The 22,228-nt window shown below is 39.2% G+C and overlaps 1 protein-coding gene across 1 annotated transcript; it reads right to left on the minus strand.

Annotated features, from left to right (window-relative positions):
* Window positions 1-2,925: 2,925 nt before the first annotated feature.
* Window positions 2,926-19,841, minus strand: LOC127571701 (uncharacterized). Its single transcript, XM_052018317.1, has 4 exons — window positions 19,448-19,841; window positions 9,356-9,503; window positions 7,072-7,233; window positions 2,926-3,960 (listed from the first exon to the last, which is right to left on the minus strand). Exons 1-4 carry the CDS (start codon window positions 19,530-19,532, stop codon window positions 3,744-3,746), a joined length of 612 nt encoding a protein of 203 aa, XP_051874277.1. The 5' UTR covers window positions 19,533-19,841; the 3' UTR covers window positions 2,926-3,743.
* Window positions 19,842-22,228: the final 2,387 nt, after the last annotated feature.

The raw sequence follows: 22,228 nt of genomic DNA on the forward strand, positions 1-22,228 counted from the left end.
ACATTACACTGGTGCAGTTTACTAAGGAATTATTGTTCTGTAACAAAAAAAAAAGACCTCATTATTCATTCTCATAAAATTTACAAAATTTTAATCTTGTGCATCTGTAAAATTAAAAATATTAATAGAAGGTTTAGGTGCAATTTCATTCTTCGCATTTTGTGTAATTTGCAATTGATATTCAGGAAGTGTTATGAAACAAGTCGGTGCAATGTAGCCAAACATCTTATTTATAACATGACAGCATTTTAAATCTTTTTGCCCTGCTGAATTGAGGTAACTTTGAGACTATAATAAGAAAATGCTTTCCCCCATTAAACACTCTTCTGTCACTTAAAAATAATGAATCCCTTGTGTGGGTTGGATGTTATTACAGCTTCTCACTGTTCACTCATTCACATCCAGTCCTGGCTGGTTTATTTGAACACATGAAAGATTAAAATTATTCATCATTTGCAAAATATCTGAACAGATTGAAAAATATAGCTATGCTTTAAAAGATATTACAGTGTTGCAATCTTGTTTGGAAGATACTGAAGTAATTTAAAGGATCCTGTGTCACATTAATTTCAAATAGGTGACCTTATGGATACTTTGTATTCTGTTCAGTAACAATGTGCTGGATAGCTGCAGTGTCATTTACTGGCATTAACCACTCTATCACCATTTACATTTAAGTGTGAAAATCAGTGGTGGAAACGTGTCCAATATGAAGTCAATACAGGCATTAAAGAAAATGTGCAATCTTCACTAAAATAGCCAAGGTACCAAAAGAAGCACTGTGCACTCACAGAAAAGTTCAGAATTGTGTTCATCAAGGTGGAGGCCTAAAAATATCATATTGCAGGTTCTTGTGTACTACCCTGCAGAATGCCATTGGAAAATCAATTGCTGCATGCAATCCATCAATCTTGATATCTGTAATTTTATTTATGTCCAATATGGTGTGAGGCACTAATAAATAAATGTACTTGGCCATGTACAGTGGCATCTAATGTTTGTATGCTACTATACTACATTTATTTGTGCATTCTGCCCTGTGGTTGGTCATTCATGTAGAGGTTATGGAGTTCAACACTGGGAACTGGCTGTGGGTAGGCAAGTAAAATATTTAAAGGTCACTGCAGCCCTCGCTGGGGATCCCCACCAGTTTGCCGTGACCCCCAAACCTTCTCTCCACTATCAGATTTCAAACTCACCCTCTCCAGTACCCTCAATTCCACACCCACCACCCGACTAATACTCCACCTTCCAATGCCCCTTTCTTCTATGACCACCCCATGACTTAGTTTTCATCTTCATGCACTACAATAATAGTGTGGAAGATAAACTTTAAAGTATATTAAATGCACAATAAGAGTACTTTTGCACAAAACACTTTGAATCTTGTACACAACTGGCCTTCCACACACACCATTAATACATTTTTCAGGGAACCAATGAATTTCTTTGGCTGTGAAACAACTTAAAATGTAAATCACTTTCCGCAGGGTGTAAACGATAAATTGTGTTTTGTTTTTCACCATTTTCCAACTTTCAGGCACAAAATTTGAAGATTCTGAAGAAAGTCTTAATAATCATCAAAAGTTTTGAAACAAGAACTTTTTGGTATCACATCACTTGTAGATAACACATCCAAAATGGAAATGGTTCAAGGACTAAACCAATTTCCAAAATTTAAAACAAGACAATGAGATGCAAAATTCCCCTGAATAGCTTTGATGTTCAGAAATTCACAAAAGGAGCAACTTTGTTCTTATTTTAGTCAGGCTAATAAGAAAACCCAAGGAAATTACAGTTAACAGTATCACATTAGCCTTCAGCACAGTTGTAGTGCCATTATTCCAGCCTGCACAGCTTCTACCTTCCCCAGAGTTTACAATGCTGGAGGAATCTAAAGCCCTCCCTCCTGCACCTTCATTACAGCCACCCGTTAATATATGCTTTACTTCTATTCCATAGGGAGTAACCCATATATTACCACCTTTCAATTCCTACTTAATTTTTTTCCCCACCAGCTCCTTAAGATCGGCATACTGGACTTCATCTCTTTTTCTATGTCTTTCATAAAGGTATGGACTATTTGCTCTGCCCGACCACTCTCCCTCTCCAGAATTTTCTGCAGTTGCTAAACAATATCCTTTATCCTAATACTATCCTAACTAAACAGAGTTTCAAATGCAAACAGAGGTTAAAAGTCAATAAAACTAAATTTAGAAGAGTTATACTAAATGGATGTTCCAGTAAGAGAGATGAAACTCAAAAGGAGAAATTTCAGTTCAGAGACTAATAACATTTTTATATGTAATCCAGAGAGTATTTAAAAGTGACCAAAGGAAGCTGACTAATGAACAGGCATTGATCGTGAAGATCAAGCCATAATCTAAATACTTTTACCTTTGAGAGATTCAACCAGATTATTTTTATGCACAAAATTAGGCTTTCCAGAGCTAGGAGCTTGCTTTTCTCCCCCCCACAGATATCATAAAGGTAGGATACTGGGCCGTAAAACGTAGGACTATTGCCCACAATTGACAACGGATTAGTTTTGGTGAAGGAAGGTCTTACGTGGAGGCAGAGATCGGAGATTGGGAAGTGAACTAGCTGTCTTTGAAATGCAAATGGTAACAGGTCAGAAACTCAACTGAAGGTCAAGTAAGACACCAGGGTGCCAAACCACAGGGCAAATGCCAGTGGGGGATGGGAGATGAATAGTAACAAGAGAACAGATGGGTGAAATTGGTCTCATTAATGCTAATCTGGGAAATTTGCAGCTCATCCAAGACCAAATAGATGGAAGATAAAGCTCACCTCAAGACTGTGGATGCTATCATAAAGGGGCAACATGCAGATGGCAGACAAAGAAGTGGAAGAGGCCAAAGACGCATCTTTTCAGGATTCCAAAAGAATACAACTAGTGCTGAATATTGTTATAATAAAGTTTAATCAGGCTTCAAGCGGGTTCAACAATCCAGGCTAGCAATAAATCTTTCAGAGTCTGTACAGATCATTCCAGATGTTAAGGAAATCCCACGGGCAAAATGAAAAGGTATTTAGATACCTTGACAGATGCTGAACATGTGTGAGCTTGATTATGTAGAGCTCCTTTCAAATCTTGATTTTTGGATAACCCTGTACACCAGCTTTTGTACACAGTTAATCCAGTGAGAATTGAACTATTTCACCAAACTGCATCCATCAATAGGATTAAATTACCTGCTTTCACTTCAGTATTTATCTTGACTATAGAGTGGCTGTAGAATAAATCTTGAGGTGAAAAGCAGTGATACGTGACCTTAGAAATCTGTACGTCTAGAAATTGCCGCTGTAGTAATGGCTTGAAATATTAGTTAGGGGTATCTGTTACAGCAGAAATCACAACGACAATGAAAATTATCATTGTTTCTTAAAAATATGACAGGCAGCCTTTAAGACAGGCTCACACATTTCTGGGGGCTGCAGTGGGGTAAACTGCAACTTACATGCTTCATATACTGTACTCTAACAACTTAATTAATGACAGGGCAATATTTTATTCTTTTCATTGATTAGATTTATGAAATGGTAGGTTGTCCATAGTGAACACTTCTTTTAATATAAACATTTTGTCAGTAAAACTTATAATAAAACCACAAGTCTGCAGTTCTGCTAATCATAAGGCACATGTCATCCCCAAGCAGGTTATTTCCTGCAGCATTTTTGCTCAGTCAAATACTATTCCAGCAGGTGCAATGGTGCCAGTGTCAAGTATGGTGTGTCAGAATATAGTGTCCAGATTGGTCTCGAGATTGATGATACTCAAGTGTTTGAACAATGTGCTCATCAGTCACTGAATCCAATAAAATCCGAGAATCAGTCGATCTGGAAACCTCTACATTCCATGGATGAAAAATTACTTGTGGTGCATTTTCTCTGCAAAGCAGTGTGGTTTCCAAGTCCTTTGTAATCTTCCTTTGGCACCTGCATTCAACAAACCAGACATTAACCATGTTCATAGCAATCACAATTATCAAAATATTCAAAAAGGTAGGGAAATAATTGCTTGTTGAAATCTGAAATGACTATTATTTATGGATGAACATAGTGTCAGCAAGCCATTCCACCTTGGGAGACGAAAATAGCCAAAAGTGACTTGCCTTCACTTGACAAAGACACAAATGAGCTTTTCTTCAGGTCCCAGTGGACAGTGATCAGGAATCCTGCTGCATATTTGTCATCTTTAGTCCAGTAGCACTTAAACTAATTGTAGTGCCACAAACATCCTCTCTGCCTGAAAGAATCTAACTCAGTAGGAGCACTGATCAAAGATGGGAACCATACTAGTTATACAGTCCAATACCTCATTGCTTTGTAACAGATGTTCTAGGCTCGCTCAAATGAAATGTTTATAATCCAATCCATTAACATTATTATTGTCCAAGTTGCATCACTACTTCTCCAGCATCAGCTGGGATTTGTTTAAATTTAATGACAGACTTTTCACTCTTGTTCTTTTTGTCATTTAATTTTGCCAGGGCATTGTGAGGCTGCCACAGTGAGAGAACAGATACTCCAATATACAGCTACCATTAGCACATATGGCTCATTCACAGAGCATACAGGCTTGACAGATTCAAACTTTTAATTCAATTCTTACAAACTTGTTAAAAAAAACCTATGATATTAATAGTAGGCAGGAAGTCAGCTGTCCAGTATCTGAGCCAAGTGATGATGCAGAAACAGGTGAAGAATATCGCAACAAGCTAAATCCAGGAAGGAGCTTTGGTGACAAATTGATTGAATATTAAACAGGTAAATAAATAATCCTCCGTACAAGTGGCATATTTACATCTACTAAATGCTTTAACAACCTCAAAAGTGCCAAGGACAAAAGGTTTCCTCTCCTCTGACCAAAAGCATTAATGTGACCATGGAAATAGGTTTCTTGTAGTTCCTACTTGGCTAAGTGCCATAATCTTTGCTGACACACCTGTTAGCATTACTGCATTTAAACTGAATTATAGACTTCATCAGCCAAATTGGAATTCCAGTTTTCACTAAAAATAACCCAGAATGAAAGGAATTAAAAATCTATTTTTCTAAAATATATGGTCTGTCATTCACTAGATTCAATTGACTTATTCCTGGGAAAATGCTCTGATTGTTCCCCATCTGAGGACAATGGCAGAGAAAAGCCCAAGCAGAAGGGGACCTTCAGCAGGCACATGCTCTACATCTGGCTGAAATAGCCTGCCGTGAGCAATTTTAAACATGCTTATGCTGCAACCATCAAGCAGAAATCCATTAAATAATGTGGCAAAGACAAAGTTGCTTGATTTCTCTCACAGTACTCCCTGTAAATATCACACTTTCACAGAATCTTCTGTCTAACAGCTAATAAGACTATCTGAGTCAAACAAGCTGCAGGGTGCGGGGCTTTACGTTCTGGTGCAGAGAGGACATTTCACACTTAACTTCAACATTGTTTAAACTTCTTTTAGTCCTGGTAAGCCAAGAAAGAAATCCAAGAAAGCATTGAACATTGAAAGCATACTTCGTTTTGAATGCGCCTATCAGTTTGAAGCATTATAAGTTACATTGAAATAGAAATTAGTTCTTGAAAATTACTGATTTTTACAGTGCCAATCGTTTAGTATCAATTTCAATAGGAATGATTCAAAATTTTTCAAAATAAGGGAGGAATAAACTCATGGAGGAACTGGTGTGACTGAGAATGCATTATATATTTTTGAGGAATTTAGGAATTCCTCAATTTTTGAGGAATTATATATGCTGAGGAATTTAGCAGCATATCATCAAAAGGATATTGGGGAGATACAACTTTCATTTTGGAGAACAAAGATCCAGACTTCAATGACACAGGATGCTAAATTACACAAGGGTAAGATGCTGTGATAGCCGTCTCTAGATACAGATTACATCACTCAGTATACACAACTAACCTGAATGAGGAGACTCTGTCTTCAGTGCTCCCCTTAAATTCACAACCCTAATTTGCTGATGTTGGGCTGAAGGTTCTCCCAAGGTTTCCTGGGAGAGGGCTGGAGATTCTGGGCTAGGCCACAGGCTTCAGGTGGTGTGGCTGCTAAGACTGGCAGCTGGGTGGGGGGGGGGGGGGGGGGGGGGGTGGGGAAGTAGGGGAGAAGGAAGGAAGGAAGGGCAGCAGTCAGTGGATCCTGAAAAGAGTAATCAGAAGGCAGCGGGAGAGTGAGAGGAGGCCGGGGTGGAGGTAGAGGCCAACAGAATTGAGAGGAGGTGGTGAGTGTCAGGGGAGGATGTTGAGAAGGAGGCAGTTAGAGCAAGGGGGATAGAGAGATTCAAGGATGGGGTACTGAAAGAAGATCGCCTTGGCGAGGTTGCTAGGAACCAGATTAAGGACGTGGATGTGAATAAGGTCATGCATCCATGTGTCTGTATTCCCATGTGTCCAAAGTGAGCGCAGCAAAGCCTCATCTCCCACTGTTTTGGACCTCTTTGTCATTGGACCAAAACCTTGCTCTGTTGTCCATGTGATCGCTGGTGTGCAATGTTCATTCTACACGAAAAGAATTCATGCAGAGGCATCTTCCGCTCCTTAGAACTAGGGTGCAGCAAGTCACCCTCCACCCTGAGGAATTTTGCAATACCTTCTTCCCCAACAACTAAAAATAAAGACTCATAATGCTCTGCGATCCTATGAGTGTTGATCACCCTCCAGTTCTTCACCAGAGCAGCCTTTATTGAGATGAGAGCACTAACACAGATTGTCAACAGTGTGCTTTGCTGTCAGACATCACAACCTCCACACTTGCTTCTTTCTAGAAAGGTCAGTGAAAAGGAGCAAAAATTGATCTACTTTCCCTTCCCACTTGATCAATTATCTCAGCACAAACATAGCATCATACATCCTGCTTTCACACCAGACAATGCTTTTACACTTAAACTGGGAAATGGACCAGTTCCTTTTTTTAAAAAAAAATTATATAGGAAAAGGCCTATATAACCCTTAATACATTAATGTAATAGCATTACGCTGACTGCTATGCTACCGTGTCGCCAAGTTTTAATAATCATAAATTCAAAATATCTTACTTGCAGAATCCTTTGTTCTCCAGTCCACTCTCTCCTATTTCTTCAATTAGTATGTTATCCCTGAGTTTATTGTTGTTATTGTTTCTGCCTTTATACCCATGGTAAAAGTTTCTCGATTCCTCCATTACATTACATTCAATCTGATACCATGTTTGTAATTCTCTGGGGAAAAAAAATATAGTAACTATAAAATATATAGCAGGACATATAGTAGGTCATAAGACAATCAAGCAGAGTCAACATGGTTTTATGTAAAGTAAATCTGACAAATTTGCTAGAGTTGAGGATGTAACAAAACAGGATGGATAAAGGGGAACAAGTAGAGGTAGTGTATTTGTATTTCCAGAAGGCGTTCGATAAGGTGCCACATAAACGATTGCTGTCCAAGATAAGAGAGTATGACGGGGGAAGGAGTGATATATTAGCATTGATATGGCTAACTAACAGGAAAAGGAGATTGGATACAAATGGGTCATTTTATACTGGCAATCTTATACTGCTGTTTCACTGGATCAGTTCTGGGTCCTCAATTATAATCCATATTAATGACTTGGATGAAGGGACTGAATGTTCTGTAACCAAGTTTTTTGATAATACAAAGATAGGTGGATTATCAAGTTTGTGGAGACACGAAGAGCCTGCAAATGTATGGGTATATAGGTTACATGAATGGACAAGAAATTGGCAGATAAAGCACAATGTGGGAAAATCTGAGGTAATACACCTTGAAAGAAAGAATGGAAAAGAAAATGAATTATTTAATCAGAGTGCAAGTATAAAAGTTTGTGGTACAAAGGAATCTTGAGGTCCTAGCACATAACACACAAAAAAGAATGAGCATGCAGGTACAGCAGATAATTAGGAAGTCTCATGGATGTTGGACTTTAACGCAAAGGAGTAGAAAATAGGAAAGTTTTGATGCAACTCAACAGGGCACTGGTGAGTTTTTTTTATTGTAATTTAAAGGAAAGACTGTTAAACTGTTAATGCATTGCACCCACTTATAAACAAGAGGGCATAGAAAGATGATCCCAGATTGATTCCTGAGATGAAAGGATTGACATATTAAAGGTGGTTATGCTGGTCACAAGGTGAATGCTGAAAGGATGCATTTCACCACTGGGGGTATCTAGAACCGAGGGGAATAGTATCAGAAGAAGTGGTTGCCTATTTAAGGCAGAGATAAAGAAATTCTTTTCTCAGAGAGTCAAGATTCTTTGAGAACCTCTGCTCAGTGAACAATGGAGACAGGGCCATTAAGTTCAGTCAAAGCAGTGACTGACAGACATTTAAACTGCAAGGGAGTTAAGGCATATGGGGAGGGAGTGGAAAACCGGTGCTGAGGCCAAGACTAGATCAGCCATAAGCCCCTGAATGATGGAACAGACTTGAGCAGGTGTCTTAGTAAATCATACTAAATTGTACAAGATGATTTTTATTTTAAAAGCAAAATCATACTTTTCTCCTATTTAACATAAAAGTTTTTGACCTTTCCCATATGGCTACCAGTAGATAGGGATCACAACTATACAGGACAGGGCAAATGGAGCCATTGGTACTTTCCTGTTTGTCATTTTTATAGATTATAAATATTTTCCCCCCAAACTTCTGAAAGCTTTTCTCCTCCACCAACACACAATTTCCTGTCATAAAGAACTCAGGAAGTCACAGTCTACCCTGATGTGCAACCACACACTGGAAAGTATGCAAGCAGATTCCGGCCTGATGCAATTTTCACTCCCTCCTGCAAGAGACCATCTGAAGTTTTATGGACACAAGAGACTGCAAAAGTTGTAGTCTGGAGCAAAAAAAAACTGCTGGAGGATGTGAAGTTTTACCTCTTCCTAAAAGGCTTCAGGGGCATCCACTCTGCAGAAGTTGTTGATATGAGCACAAGTCAGTGAACTGCCCCATTTGATTCTTACTATCAAGGATAGGCTTAAATTTCCATCCAAACCAAGGTTCTGAATAAACAGTCCAATGTGCACTGCATTAGATGCAGCGTTGTGAGAAGTAAACATGGGGGGTGGGGTGGGGGGGGAGCAATGTGATGGCAACACTCCTTAGAGGGGGAAATTAGGGGGAAAGATCCTACTGTTTGTAGCTATACATTGAACCCTGTTAAATATTCTGATATGTGAACAGAATCGTGCTTGGCTGCAAGGCCCCCGACTTTTGGCAGACTCATTCATGATAAGTGTCCACTAATTCACAGCTTAGGAGAAAGGAAAATGGTAAAAAAGAACATCCTTGTAACACCGCTCCTCATCAAGGTCTGCCTTACCTCTGTTGCTTCCTCCTTTCCTTCTTCCTCACACATTTGATAAGGCAATTGGTTAAAAAGGCCACGCTCATCAATAAAATTACAGCTGTGCTGATAATGGAAGCAATCACTGCCACTCTAAAACCAAAGTCTCCAAATCTTGAAACAGCTGAAAAAAAGAGCAATATTTCTGCAATTAAAATTCAATAATTTGTATTTTAAAAAGGTAGAAAATGCTATACTGTGTAATATATAAAAAGGACAAAGGACACATAATAAATTTTACGTTGAATATTCCGGAGGAAACTCTAGAATACGAACATTCCAGTACAATAGGAACAGTATACAGGGGAGGAGTAGCAGGCAATTAGGTAGGAATTCAATGAAGCAATAACAGTAATGTGGAGGTTTGAACTGTAGAGATGCTGACGAACTTAATAAAACATTCACAAAGCGGTCTTGCGGTTGAAAGGGCAGTTCAAAGCACACAAATACTTCAGAAGTGAAACTCAACCCAATTTAGCATAAACCTTATAAAAAAAACAAATCATGTGGCGATGCAATAAAGAAACAAAAATCAGGCTCAGTATGATCAATGAACAAACTGGTTTTCTGGTCTCTTCAGAAAATGAACAGGATGTTACAAGGTTGCATTTTATTCTCCAGTGTTTAAATATCAGCCAATTTCGATAGTGTTTAACAAGGCAAGTATCCTGTGTTTATCACAAGTAAAATACTGCATTATATACAAAAGCATCTTAAGCCTGGTATTCTGACATTCCTTCAGCTAATTCATATCATGTCCAAATGATTTGCATAACTTTTCCAGCCAATATGCTGTCCATTAGCACAGTTAGTTATAATAAAACATAATTAAGCAAATCAAGTCCACCATGTTGCCAGGGAAGGATTTAATAAAATAAAAAAATAAAATAAAGACTGATTGCTCTTGATAAGTAATTTTGATGAGAAATACACAGTCAAGCCTTCTCAAAATAATACTTGAAAATATACTCATCTGTCTCCCCTATAATAAAGCTGTCGCTGCATCAACACGAACAAGAGACAATGTAGCATGCATAATCCATTACTTTCAACAGCACGGAAAACAGAGGGCTATTGAACTAACTTCATGCTGCGAGCTCTTCTAAAGCAAGTGCCTGGTGATTTTTTTTAAGTAAAGCAGAGGTAGAAAGAGAACTCAGGACAGTCTAACTGCACAGATGGAGAAAGGAGAGACCAGGACAGATGGAAGGTGCTGTTAGCCTTTATGTGGATGAAATTGAGAATTATACTGGTGTTAGATGAAATACCAGGATGAAGTAGTTGAGCTGAATGGCATTTTTCTGTGCTGTAAATTCTATGTAAAATGGATAAAATGCCTTTGGCTGATATTGCCAAGGTACATCGTACGAAGTTACAGCATAGTATTAAACAGAAACAGAACCTATGCTACCGTCCCATGAGCACAAAACATTCTGATAATGATAAGCAGCTGCATTCGAATTCTGCTAGTCAGTGAAAAGGGAAACATGAGACATGGGGGTAACATGAAAGTGGAACTGAGCTGGAAGATTAGACATGATGTTATTGAATGTTATTGATCTTATTGATCTTTTTGAATGGTAGGCTCAAAGGACAGTACAACCAATTCCTGCTCCTTTTTCTTATGTCATGTGATTTGGATTTTTACTAGTTAGTACTGTGGAGACAATGCTGATTGCTGCTACAAACACAAGTTTCCCAGTGCTGCCAATGGTTTACCAGCAGAATCACACCAAATATACTTTAACAGTACCCGAGGCTGTCTCAAAACATGAATACAGAAGAACTGGCTTTAGACAGCAGGTTTATCATTATCAAACTGGTATTTGACTAGTATTTATGCTTATGGAATGTTTGGGATCACCCAATTTTGATTAAGATAGAACTAAAATATTTTCAGTTGGAACTTCTATTGAGTTCCTTCTGCCATTTTGTCCCCCATGCAAGATTCCAAACATTTTCCCTTGTTGCTTTGTGGAGGAAACTCTCTGTACCACACACCACTCTCAATATACAGGTGTTGTAGAAATGCTTGCAAATCAAAAATATTTAAGTATTCAGAACAGAAAATGCGATTAAATCTCCAAAGCCCAGTTATCATACAACTATGTTTAATCACCTGCATCATTTCATTTAATGATGAAATGATGTATTCATATAGAGTCAGAGTTGTATAGCACAGAAATGGGCCTCCATCTGACCATTTTACCCTTCCACACTAATCCCATCTGCCCACATTTGCTCTGTCTCCTTCTATGCCTTGCCTATTCAAGTGCTTGTCTAAATGCAGTGACTGTTTCTGATTCCACCACTCCTGACAATGAGTTTCCGAAGTCAACCACTGTGTAGAAAAAAAAACTCCCCTCAAATTCCCTTTAAAACTGCTTCTTCTCACCTCAAACCTATGCCCTCTTGTTTTTGATAATCCTACCATGGGAAAAAAGATTCTGACTATCTACCCTATGGTTCTTATAATTTTATTAGGTCACCGCCCTGCCCTACCACCCCACAGCTTCCCTTACTCCAGGGAAGACAAGCCCAGAATATCCAACCTCTCCCCAGAGCTACAATCATCCAATCCAGGCAACATCCTGGTGAACTTCCTCTGCACTCTCTCCAACTCAACCACATCCTTCTTATAGTGTGCTGGCCAGAACTGCACACAATTCTCCAAGTGTGCTCTAACCAGTGTTTGGTAAAGTTGCAACATAACATCCCAGCTTTTATATTCTGTGCCCCAACCTATGAAGTCAAGCATGCGTATATCTTCACCACCCTGTCTACCTTTGTTGCCACCTTCAGTGTGGAATGGACTTGAAACACAAGGTCTCTCTGTTCAACATTCCTTAACTCCCTACCACTTACCCCTATTTGACTTCCCAAAATGCATCATCTTGCACTTGTCAAGAATAAGTTCCACCTGTCAATGCTCTGCCTAACTTTCCATTTGACCTATATAATATGTAGCCTTCGACAACCTTCTTCACTATCCACACCACCACCTATTTCTGGGTCACCCACAAACTTACTAATCATTCCTCCTACATTCACATCCAAGTTGTTAATATAGATCACAAACAACAAGGATCCCAGTACTGGCCACAGACTTCCAATCAGCAAAGCAACCTTCCACCACCACCACCAAGACAATTTTGGATCTAATTAGCCAGCTCACCATAGATCCCATGTGCCTTGGCCTTCTGGACCAGACTACCAGATGGGACCTTGTCAAATGCCTTGCAAAAGTCCACAAAAATGACGTCCACCACCCTGCTTTCATCAATCTTCTTAGTTATCGCCTCAAAAAACTCAATCAAATTAGTGAGGCATTTTTCAAACTTGGCTACTGACCACATATTCTAATTCTATGGGTATTGACACCCAAATATTACAGCGATGTTAACAGCCCTGGCTGTTCACCAGAAGCAGTGATGCTCCATCCCTGAGAGAATAAGATAGGGCCACTTTAACTAATATTAAATAGAATTGCAATTCTTACATTTGCAAGCCTGGCTCTATCCATTCTGGTTCATACTTCCTTTCAGAATTGCATACAAATGTCGCTATGTCCAACCAGCTGGTTTTTGGAGGAACCTTGAAATCTGATCACCGTCTCTACCACTGGCTTAAGCACAAAGAATGTCAAAGTGAGGCAACAGCAAAGCATCAAGTTTGTGATCCAAAGACAGTGGCATAAGCAAAGTAAAAGTATATGTCCAAAAATAACTGAAAATAAATACTTCTTCGAAACTAATAACAAAAATATTCTGAGAAATCAAGAGTTGTTCCAAGAATTATTGTCCATGGACTAAGGACCGGCAGCATTCCATGGAGAGAGAGCTCCACTGATATTCCCGTGGTTCTCTGCAGGCAGTACAATAGACATTTTCTTTGTCATCCTATCATATTGAAGCATTTTTGAACAATACTAACAGATGTTTACAAAGCATTTTCACTGCCTTTCAGGATCTTTTAAATTAAAACCTAAAAATTGATCTTGCAAGCTTTGTAAACTGAATCAATTCAATAATTTGTCTCCTGCTTTGCTCTTGTGTTAAATGTGCAGGGCCTTTATACTACATTATTTTTCCCTGTTATTTAATTATCTGTTGTTTTTCTCTATAACTCTGCAAGGGATCTCAATTATTTTTCATTTTTAGTTCTGTTATGCAGAGATACAACAAAGACATTAACCTTTGTACTTTGTAGAGGCAGCTTGAATGAATGTGTACTACCAAATTTGGTTTTAATTTCAGATTTTCTGCAGTTGAACTTCATAGCTTTTTTATTTCCTTTAATATGATCTACTTGTAGAGGAATAATTAATATACTCTTTGTAAATTTGTTAAAATGTAATGATATATTAATGCATCTTGTAACTGCAACTGGAATTTGAAAGTTCTTCCAACATTTATCCCTCAAGAGAGCTTAAAAAGTAGATGATACTTTGTCATTTGTCAGGTCTTGCTTGCATAATACAGCCTTCTTCCGAATTGGGAAGTGATCTATGGTCAACACTTATTCATACCCATTATGGGGAAGTGTATCAGTGAAGGCTTTTAAATCCTTTTTCATCACTAAGAGAAATTGTGCCCTCTGCTCCATCTCCTATCTCTCCTTTACCACCCCAGCACAAAAACAAGTTCACCGCAAAGTCCCAGAGATGCCACATACCCTTCTATTACTAAACTGATCCTTTTACCTGCATTTTCAAATTTTTCTGTCGTGACTATTCTCTGCTTTTACACAATAAACATCTCCAAGGCTTCTTCCGACACTACTCCACATTAGTCAGGAAGGATGAATAACAAGAATGAGGCTGGCAATTGATTGTCATTTTGCCTTGATTGATCGTTGATTGATCAGTTTGCCTTTCCCTGGTGAAAGTATAATTCATGCATAGCAACCCCATTTCATGGTCTAGCTGAGAGTAGACAAAAGTCAACCCTCACATTATTAAACAACAGAGTGGAGCTCAACCCTGGGCCTTTTAGTTGGAGCTAATTACTGTATTCTTAAATTTTCCCAGTTTCTCTCTCTCTTGGGAACCATTAGCTCACTAGCACCCTAAGAAAAAAGACACAAACCCTCCTCTCTCCCTCCAGAAGGACTTCTCCCACCCACAGTATCAACCTCTGTACTCTTAAGTCTGACATGCCACTTGATTCACAGCACAGCAATGGTTTGCAAATGTTCTCGTGTCACAAACACCCTGTAGGTACTGACACATCTGGGATCTCTTCCTAACCTCAGAATGATAGTGCCTGTCACCAAAGTCAAGCCAGTGTCAACACAAGGAACAATGCTGGAAAGCAAAAGATACAGGAAATAAAAATACACCAGAATTCTCAAGCTCCCACTCCTTATAACAAATGAATCAAAATCCTCAAAAGATGGGAATTTTACAGACTATCCCAAAGACAACATGCAGTTGATGAATCTGATTGTAAACTGTGCAAATTAAAGTATTTGATTCATGGACATGCAAACAAAGGTGGCCTGGCAGGGATCATGAGACCCGTTCTACACGTCCAACATAATTGTGTTTGACAGTACATATACTCTACACCACAAAAACCATGTGATTTGGGAGAGCCAAGTGATCAAAATATTCTAGAAAACCATTCTAACCTAGGATTCCCTTCTGTATTTAACTTCTCCATGAGGCAATCTCTATCCAAACAGAAATAGCCTTTACATGAAGGAATTCTGTGAACTTGTATGTACTGTACAAGATGGCAATAGTGACAGATCCATTGTTTTCAGGGGAAAAGACACCTTCTGACCCCTAAGCTAGATGTGGCGATGTGTACTACTTAAAATTGCATCTCCTTGTCCTTCCTAGCTTATTAATTGCAACACAAACAACTCCCTTTACATTAGTTTGTCCTAAATCTATGCTTCTCCAACGTGTAGACCCCCAACCATCTTAGTCAGAGGACCCAGCATCTATACTTGGCACAAATAAATCTTTGGAAACTGACAATGATTTAAAGTCAAATCAAGACATCCTTGCAGATATCCATGTTGAATTAAATGGATTGTATTTCATTAAAAATGAAGACTTCAACTTTATCAAATGAAATATACACATATAATCACTGAAACATGTTTGGTTTCACTTTTGCCTTGATTACACATTCAGCTTTCTGTACACTCTACGCGCTTCCTGATAAATTATTCTGATCAGTACATTCTCAGATTTTGGTTGGATTATTTGAGAGATTATAGTGAAGCAAAGTAACAAAGCTAATAATATTTGAATATAATGATTTCCATCTTATTCCCTCCAAATGAGTTCACTGGTACGACACAACATGCAAGTGTTTTTCAAGCTGTGCTTTAAGTGGCCTTGATGGTACTCATCCCAGATGGTTCTCCAGGGACCAGATGATCTGAATCATGTACCAGGAAAAAAATCCATTCTGTTGAAAATTTGTAAGGTAATCACAGAGTGTACAGATAAGCAGAAGATATCCATGTTCATTTTTTTGTCTAATTAATGTTCCTACATTGTGCAAGAGACTGCATCCTTAATGAGACTGTCGTAGCACAAAACACTAATCAATTACTACTCCTCCAACCAATTTAAATGTTTTTTGCCTGAATGTTCAAGATTTTGCAGCTGGAATTCTAATGAGTAGCTTTGATTTTCTTTTTGTTAATTTGACCATGAATTACACAGAATTTACAACACAGAAAGAAAAGCCATTCAGTCCAACTATTTTATCCTCCCACCCCACTTCATCTGAGTTTATTGGAGTAAATCTCAATTCCTTCCTTCCTCATGGACTTAGCTGGTTTCTCTTTAAAGATATTTTTTTTATCAGCCTTCAGCTCTGACCAGCAGAATTACGTGCATTTTCTCCCATCTCTTCATAATGTGCCAATTCATCCTGTGGCAAGGTCCCTTTAACACTTCAGTCAACAAGTGAGATTATGTTGAAAAGCTGGCTGGCCACTCATGCACTGGTGATTTATTTTACTGTTAGACAAGCCTCAGACCTTCTGACTTATTTTCCACCCATTTCCTGGCCTATAGCTGATAAAATTGAACTATTCCCAACTAAGTATACTGACTCAACAGGGACCTGGGAGAGAGCCCTGGGAGATTCAAGATTTAATAAGAAATGGCACACCACAAAATATATACCACCAGTTTACAGACTGCCACAACTTCCATAACGTTTCAAGAAATCTACTATTGCATTTCTGAGAAATCTGATCTCTGTGGTGTCCTGATTAAGCAATCAAATAAACACAAGGTTAGGATAAATTCAACATTTCAACACTTTTATTGGGAAGCTGGAGTAATTTTGCTAACCACGATAAGGCTGTGGATTCAATTCTCAGATCCATTATTCCCTCAAAAGCTGCCCTTCTTTTCAACAGCTTAATTGACTGCACCTATAATTTTCTGGGGATATGCATTTAATATTCACCTCAAAGTCCCATTACATGACCTTTGCCCTGCCTCAAAGGCATCCACAATGGAGTCAGCAACCAGATAGGACCTAGGGCCACTAAACATCCAGAGCTGGGAACGTTTATTACAGAAATATGTGTCATCAAGGCTACAGACAAGAAATAGCTCAGAAGAGATACATTTGTAACTCCCTAACTGACAACAAAATGGTAGTTCTTTGAAGTGAGAGATGTCACAGTTAGAGGGGTGAATTGTCACTCGGCACGCCTGGATTTTGCAGTTAACTGTAGTCTTGCATTAATCGTACGTCCACATCAATCTACTGACAATTCAATTTACCAGCACTAAAAATGTCACTTAAGTCAGTTCACCTGAATACTGGCACCAGTATGCAAGGTGAATTTACCCAGTGTAGAGTGTACAAAAGGAAGAATTACTCACTGCAGAGACCACCAGAAACTCATACCAGTGACCAAAAGAAAGTGAGCACCTACTCAACTATACAGTTTATAAACATGTGTTGTCTCAATTCAGGAACATTGCCAACACCAATAAGCATAAAACAATATATTGGGTTCTGATGCTGTTAATAGCTCAACTATATAGGGACCTTCAAAATAATTAATCTCTCCATTTTCTATAAATCCCAGACATTAATTTGATATCCAGCCAATCAACTGCCAGTCTTCAACAGAGAGTGCTGTGACAACACCAATATCATCAATATTTTTGTTATACTACCCAAGAATCCCTGAACACCATGTTCATTAGTTCTCCTTTTCAAACTAATAAACACCAAATGGAATTGTCACAGGAACACCATGCTTTCTTATGGGGTCAACAACTAAATTAATCAAAAGCCATTTGATTACCATCACACAGAACAAGGGTGTCAAGTAATCCTTAATCTAATGTCTGCAATAACAGTACACTCTATGTGGTTGGCAGTGCTTTCTGTGGATAAATAACTGCATAAGTAATTCTCACTGACTAAATAAAGAAAGGGAAAATACCCAATATTTTACGGTATTTTCTACCTTTCTTAAATGGTATAAAATAGACTTTGAAAGTCAAATTCTGACAACCTATCTTGGGTTTAAAGCAAGTTTTATAGCTATAAGGATAGGCAATTGGACTTTTGAAATATGAAGAATCACCTTAGACAGTTCCAAAAGAGTCATGCACAACTTAACCCAACAATGTTTTCCTTCATTATTAATGATTCCATTAAAGAATACCAAAATGGAAAATACCAGTTCTGCCGGCACATACCTATCTGAAACATCTATATTAAACATGAACTTTTTTTCATAGCAAACGCCAAGTGGCAGGAAATTGTGTGAAGACTTAAAGAACAATGTAATTTTTTTCCTGCTCAGTGCCCAAAATTGATAAGAATATGAACATATACAATATTAAATTCTAGCATTCTCTTTGTTAATTATGGAGTTATTTAGCACTGTCATAGCCCCTTAAAAGCAAGATTGTTTTTACAGAAGAAACTACTTGTTTGGCAAAAAAAAATGCAAAAGTACTGCAGGAAAAGGAGGTGAAGGTACTGGTTTTTTGCAACTGCGTTAAATACAGTATCGATTTTTTTTCTACATACCGGAATAAAGTTGGCTGTCTATATTAATGTCAAAAACGAGGCATTTTGCAATCTTAATTATGAGATTTACAGTTACATTAATTTAAAAAAACTTGTCATGAAGAATCTAAATATCTGTAATCCATGACTAAACTCAAGATGTAATCGCTCAAGAAAACCAAAAAACTATGTGCAGTGACCATGAAGCTCAAACGATTCTCTATTTGCTTCATTTCAGCTTGTAGCGTACTTCTCTAAAAATAAAATTTGGAAAATTGTTGCATAAAACTAGCAAAGCCTGAGTCATAAAACGAATACAATATAACCTTCATGAAATAACGGGAAAAAGTTATAATGAGAAAATAGGTAAACCGCAACAATTAATTCTTGGAATTAAGGAGATAGAGCAACGGCTGCATGTGGAGAACTGGCAGAACATCCGCAGGCTTCTGTGCTGACGGGAGGGGGCGCTCCCTCCGGCTCCCCGCGGATGTGCCTGAGAGGCTGCACTGGGCGAGAAACTGATCGCTGAATCAATCTACTGAATCATCCATTAGCTGGAGTACTTAGCGAGGGCACTACCAGGGGTCACACGATTTTTTAAAAAATAATTTAATCTACACCAAACCACAATAGATCTATTGTCATTTAATTCATACGCAACACTTTTAAAATAAGTTCTCTCTACAAATTCACCTTGTTACAAACTTAAACTCAATGCACTGATTGTTCTTCTACGGTCAAACATCACCTTAAAAATCCTTCTAAATGGTAACTATTTGAGTGGAGAGATTTGCTCCGGCGCCCTTGAACCAGAGCTGCGTGCTTGTATCGTTGCACCTGGTGACAGCGGGGAATATCTCTCTGCTGGAAGTGCACTGGAATGTTAAAGTGGACGGGCTTTGGTCTCAGATCACACTGTGCTGATGCACCGGCTTTAAGTATTTGCAATGGCGTCCAGGAAGAGGACATGCCTTGAAATTGCAGCACCATCAGCAAGTGTTACCGTGCGTCTGCATTCAAACAATCCAGAAATGCAAGCCCCCACTCTCACCTTTATGATTCTGCACGATGTTCTCATCTTCAGAGAATACACTAATCCCTGAATTATTAACGAGCGATTCAGTCGTCGTTTGCATTTCCAGGATTTGAAAAGGTAATTGCTTCAGGTAGCCCTGGCTTCAGTTTCAGCACCACTTTTCTCCCGTTCTCGGCGGAGAGCCGGGCGGGATGTCTTCCAGCTTTCAAAGTCTTGCGATCTGCCGGAGCCTTGTCTGCACGGTGTTGAGGAGAAATAAGAAGTCCCGCCGCGCTCACTCTGCCCGGTATCACAGGGAGATGTTTGGCTCCAAGCGATCCATTTGTGCCTCCCCCCACCCTCAAATCCGAGGCGACCCAAGTGTTACATCTGTGTATGAGCAATCCAGAAAGTTGCGTGCCTGCCGTTACACCAGACACATCTGTGTCAAGTATCACTTCCTTCCTCGTTCGTCTCTTCCCCAGTTCTCGGCCTATGACAGCTACGGTTTCAGTATGAAGCAATACTTCCACGGATATATCAGAGTCTCGGTTGGGATTTTGCAAAAGACCTTTCAACAAGGGGGATGAAGGATGCTACCCGTGCAGTCCCTTAATTATACCAACGCTGCCCGGTCATTTCAAGCGTGCCCAACACTTGACGGTGACGAGTTGTTTGCCTTTACAAATATTAACACCCCCAGGAGGTGTCGGGGGCGGGGTTAAGATTTTCATGCTTTCCGACTTTTGAAGGGAATCTGGGAGAGTTTTCAGTCCAAGTGAATACTTGCCCGAAAAACGGCGGTGTGAAACACCTTGCACTCAGGTGAGATCCTGTCTGCGAGAGCCGACGATCAAGTCACGATCGTCTTTTACATGTGGGACTCTATTACCTTGTGGAGATACTGAGTAAAACAGAAGTCCTGCCAAGTTTACTGCAGTAGAACTCATGTTAAACCTGAAATTGCATTTAATTAAGCTCCCTGTTCTAGTACATGGGTTATATGATCAGGGCAGAATTGTGGATCTGACCAATTTTTGTTTCGGACACTGATTATATTTGGACAGAAAACTGCCCTTTTCAGCAACTTGCTCTCAATTCTGAGGCAGTGATGTTCCTTTACCAGATAAGTGTTGATTCGGTTATAATGGTTATTCTTTATGCGGTCTCATGATACAGATAACACATAAGCAACTTTTACTTGAAAATGAGTATGTGAGTGTGGTGGTAATGTGGGTGTTTTAACACTGGTCAACCAAATAATACATGGAACAGTACAGCACGGGACAGGCCATTCGGCCACAATGTGATGCTGATCTTAATGCCAATTTATACTAAATATCCTCCTAGTGTGTATCATCCATATCCCTCCATTCCTTTCATATTCATGTCTGAAAGCCTCTTATGCTCCACCAAAGTGCCTTCTTCCACTGCTACCTTTTACAGACACCTACCATGTTACTCCAAAGACAGTGTAAAAATCTCTATCTTTGCATTTTCATAACTGCATATTTCATGACGTGACAATCATGTGGATTTTGAACTGACATTGCATCGCACATGTGACAGTTGCCTCTACAGCTCGACACCATTCAATGAAACCAGTCAAAAACAAGAAATAGGAAGGATATACAGTGTGTGGTGGTGTTGACAGCACACAGCGTTAGCAAGGGGCAATGGAGAGCTTTCATTAACTGCAAGAGGTATCATTAAATCAACACCCAGCCTAGAAGAATTATGCAGGCCTGCGGCAGGTCCCCAGGCAGCTGTCATTATCATGAGGAAGATGGACATTCCCCTACCATTCTACATTGGCAGCAGATGACAAGGGCTTCCCTCTGCTAATTTCCATTCAAAACCCAATGACTGCTGAGCAGCTGAACTATAACCTACCCATCTCCCCAGGAGGAAAATGATCAGCCTTATAAATAAAGCAAAAATGTTGACATGTCCAGGGTTGCCCTGCAATGTACATCAGAGGCTCTCATATAATTGCTCCATTCTCCACACAGAGGATGGCCACTCTCTGGCTCTCTCAAGCATTTTACTCCCCCGAACTCACTATTGCTGGCTGTGAGTTCTTCCAGTGCCTGTTATTTCCAGTACCTCCTGCTCCATCAGAGTGAGTGCTGCAATGACACAGGTAACTCTTAAAAGTAATAACACCTCCAGGGCAGAACCCTTAAATCTGGGGAAATTCCAACTGTGTTCAAAATTAGGACTTAGCAAATTTTTGAAAGTTGGTGAATGCAACTTCCCTTTAAAAGCTGCACACAACCTTATCACAGAAATTTGTGTGACGGGAGTAGGGGTGGGGTGCATCTGATGTGATTTGCTGGCCAGTCTGTTAATTAGATAAGGACTGACATTGATAGTCTGGTCCTCCTGCTGATTATGGCATTTGAATCTACTGCTCATCTCAGACCTCTCATGGTTCCACCTCCCTAAAAGAATTGCCCTCCTTTATAGACTGTTCCCTTTTCTAATCAGGTTCCCTTGTCTTTGTGTTAACCACCACCACCCATTCCATTTACGCCTCGTCATGTTACTACTTTCAAAGTATTCACACACAATTAACTCATTTACACAATCTATATCAATACTCATAGTTTTATGTAGCAATGCCATTCACATAGCTAGTAAATGAACACAGGAAGGAATCCTGAACATTTCTCGGTAATTCCATTCCTTTCTGTCATTTAATTCCTACTTTCCCAATCCAACAGTGGATCATTGTATTCCCCTACAAGGATTTTGTTTTTCCTCTTCATTTCCCTGATTCTCTCTGGTTCTGGGTTCAAATAATCTTATAAAATA

This window comes from Pristis pectinata, chromosome 6 (assembly GCF_009764475.1).
Source record: "Pristis pectinata isolate sPriPec2 chromosome 6, sPriPec2.1.pri, whole genome shotgun sequence".
NCBI classification, from domain to species: domain Eukaryota; kingdom Metazoa; phylum Chordata; class Chondrichthyes; order Rhinopristiformes; family Pristidae; genus Pristis; species Pristis pectinata.

Bases quoted from the DNA above. Each gene is read 5' to 3' on its own strand.
- LOC127571701 (XM_052018317.1), bottom strand. From the start codon at position 19,532: ATGCAAACGACGACTGAATCGCTCGTTAATAATTCAGGGATTAGTGTA. The intron at 9,504-19,447 runs GTGAGAGTGGGG...TCTTTTTTTCAG, and splicing joins CATCGTGCAGAATCATAAAG to CTGTTTCAAGATTTGGAGAC. The intron at 3,961-7,071 runs GTAAGATATTTT...TGTTGAATGCAG, and splicing joins GAGAACAAAGGATTCTGCAA to GTGCCAAAGGAAGATTACAA.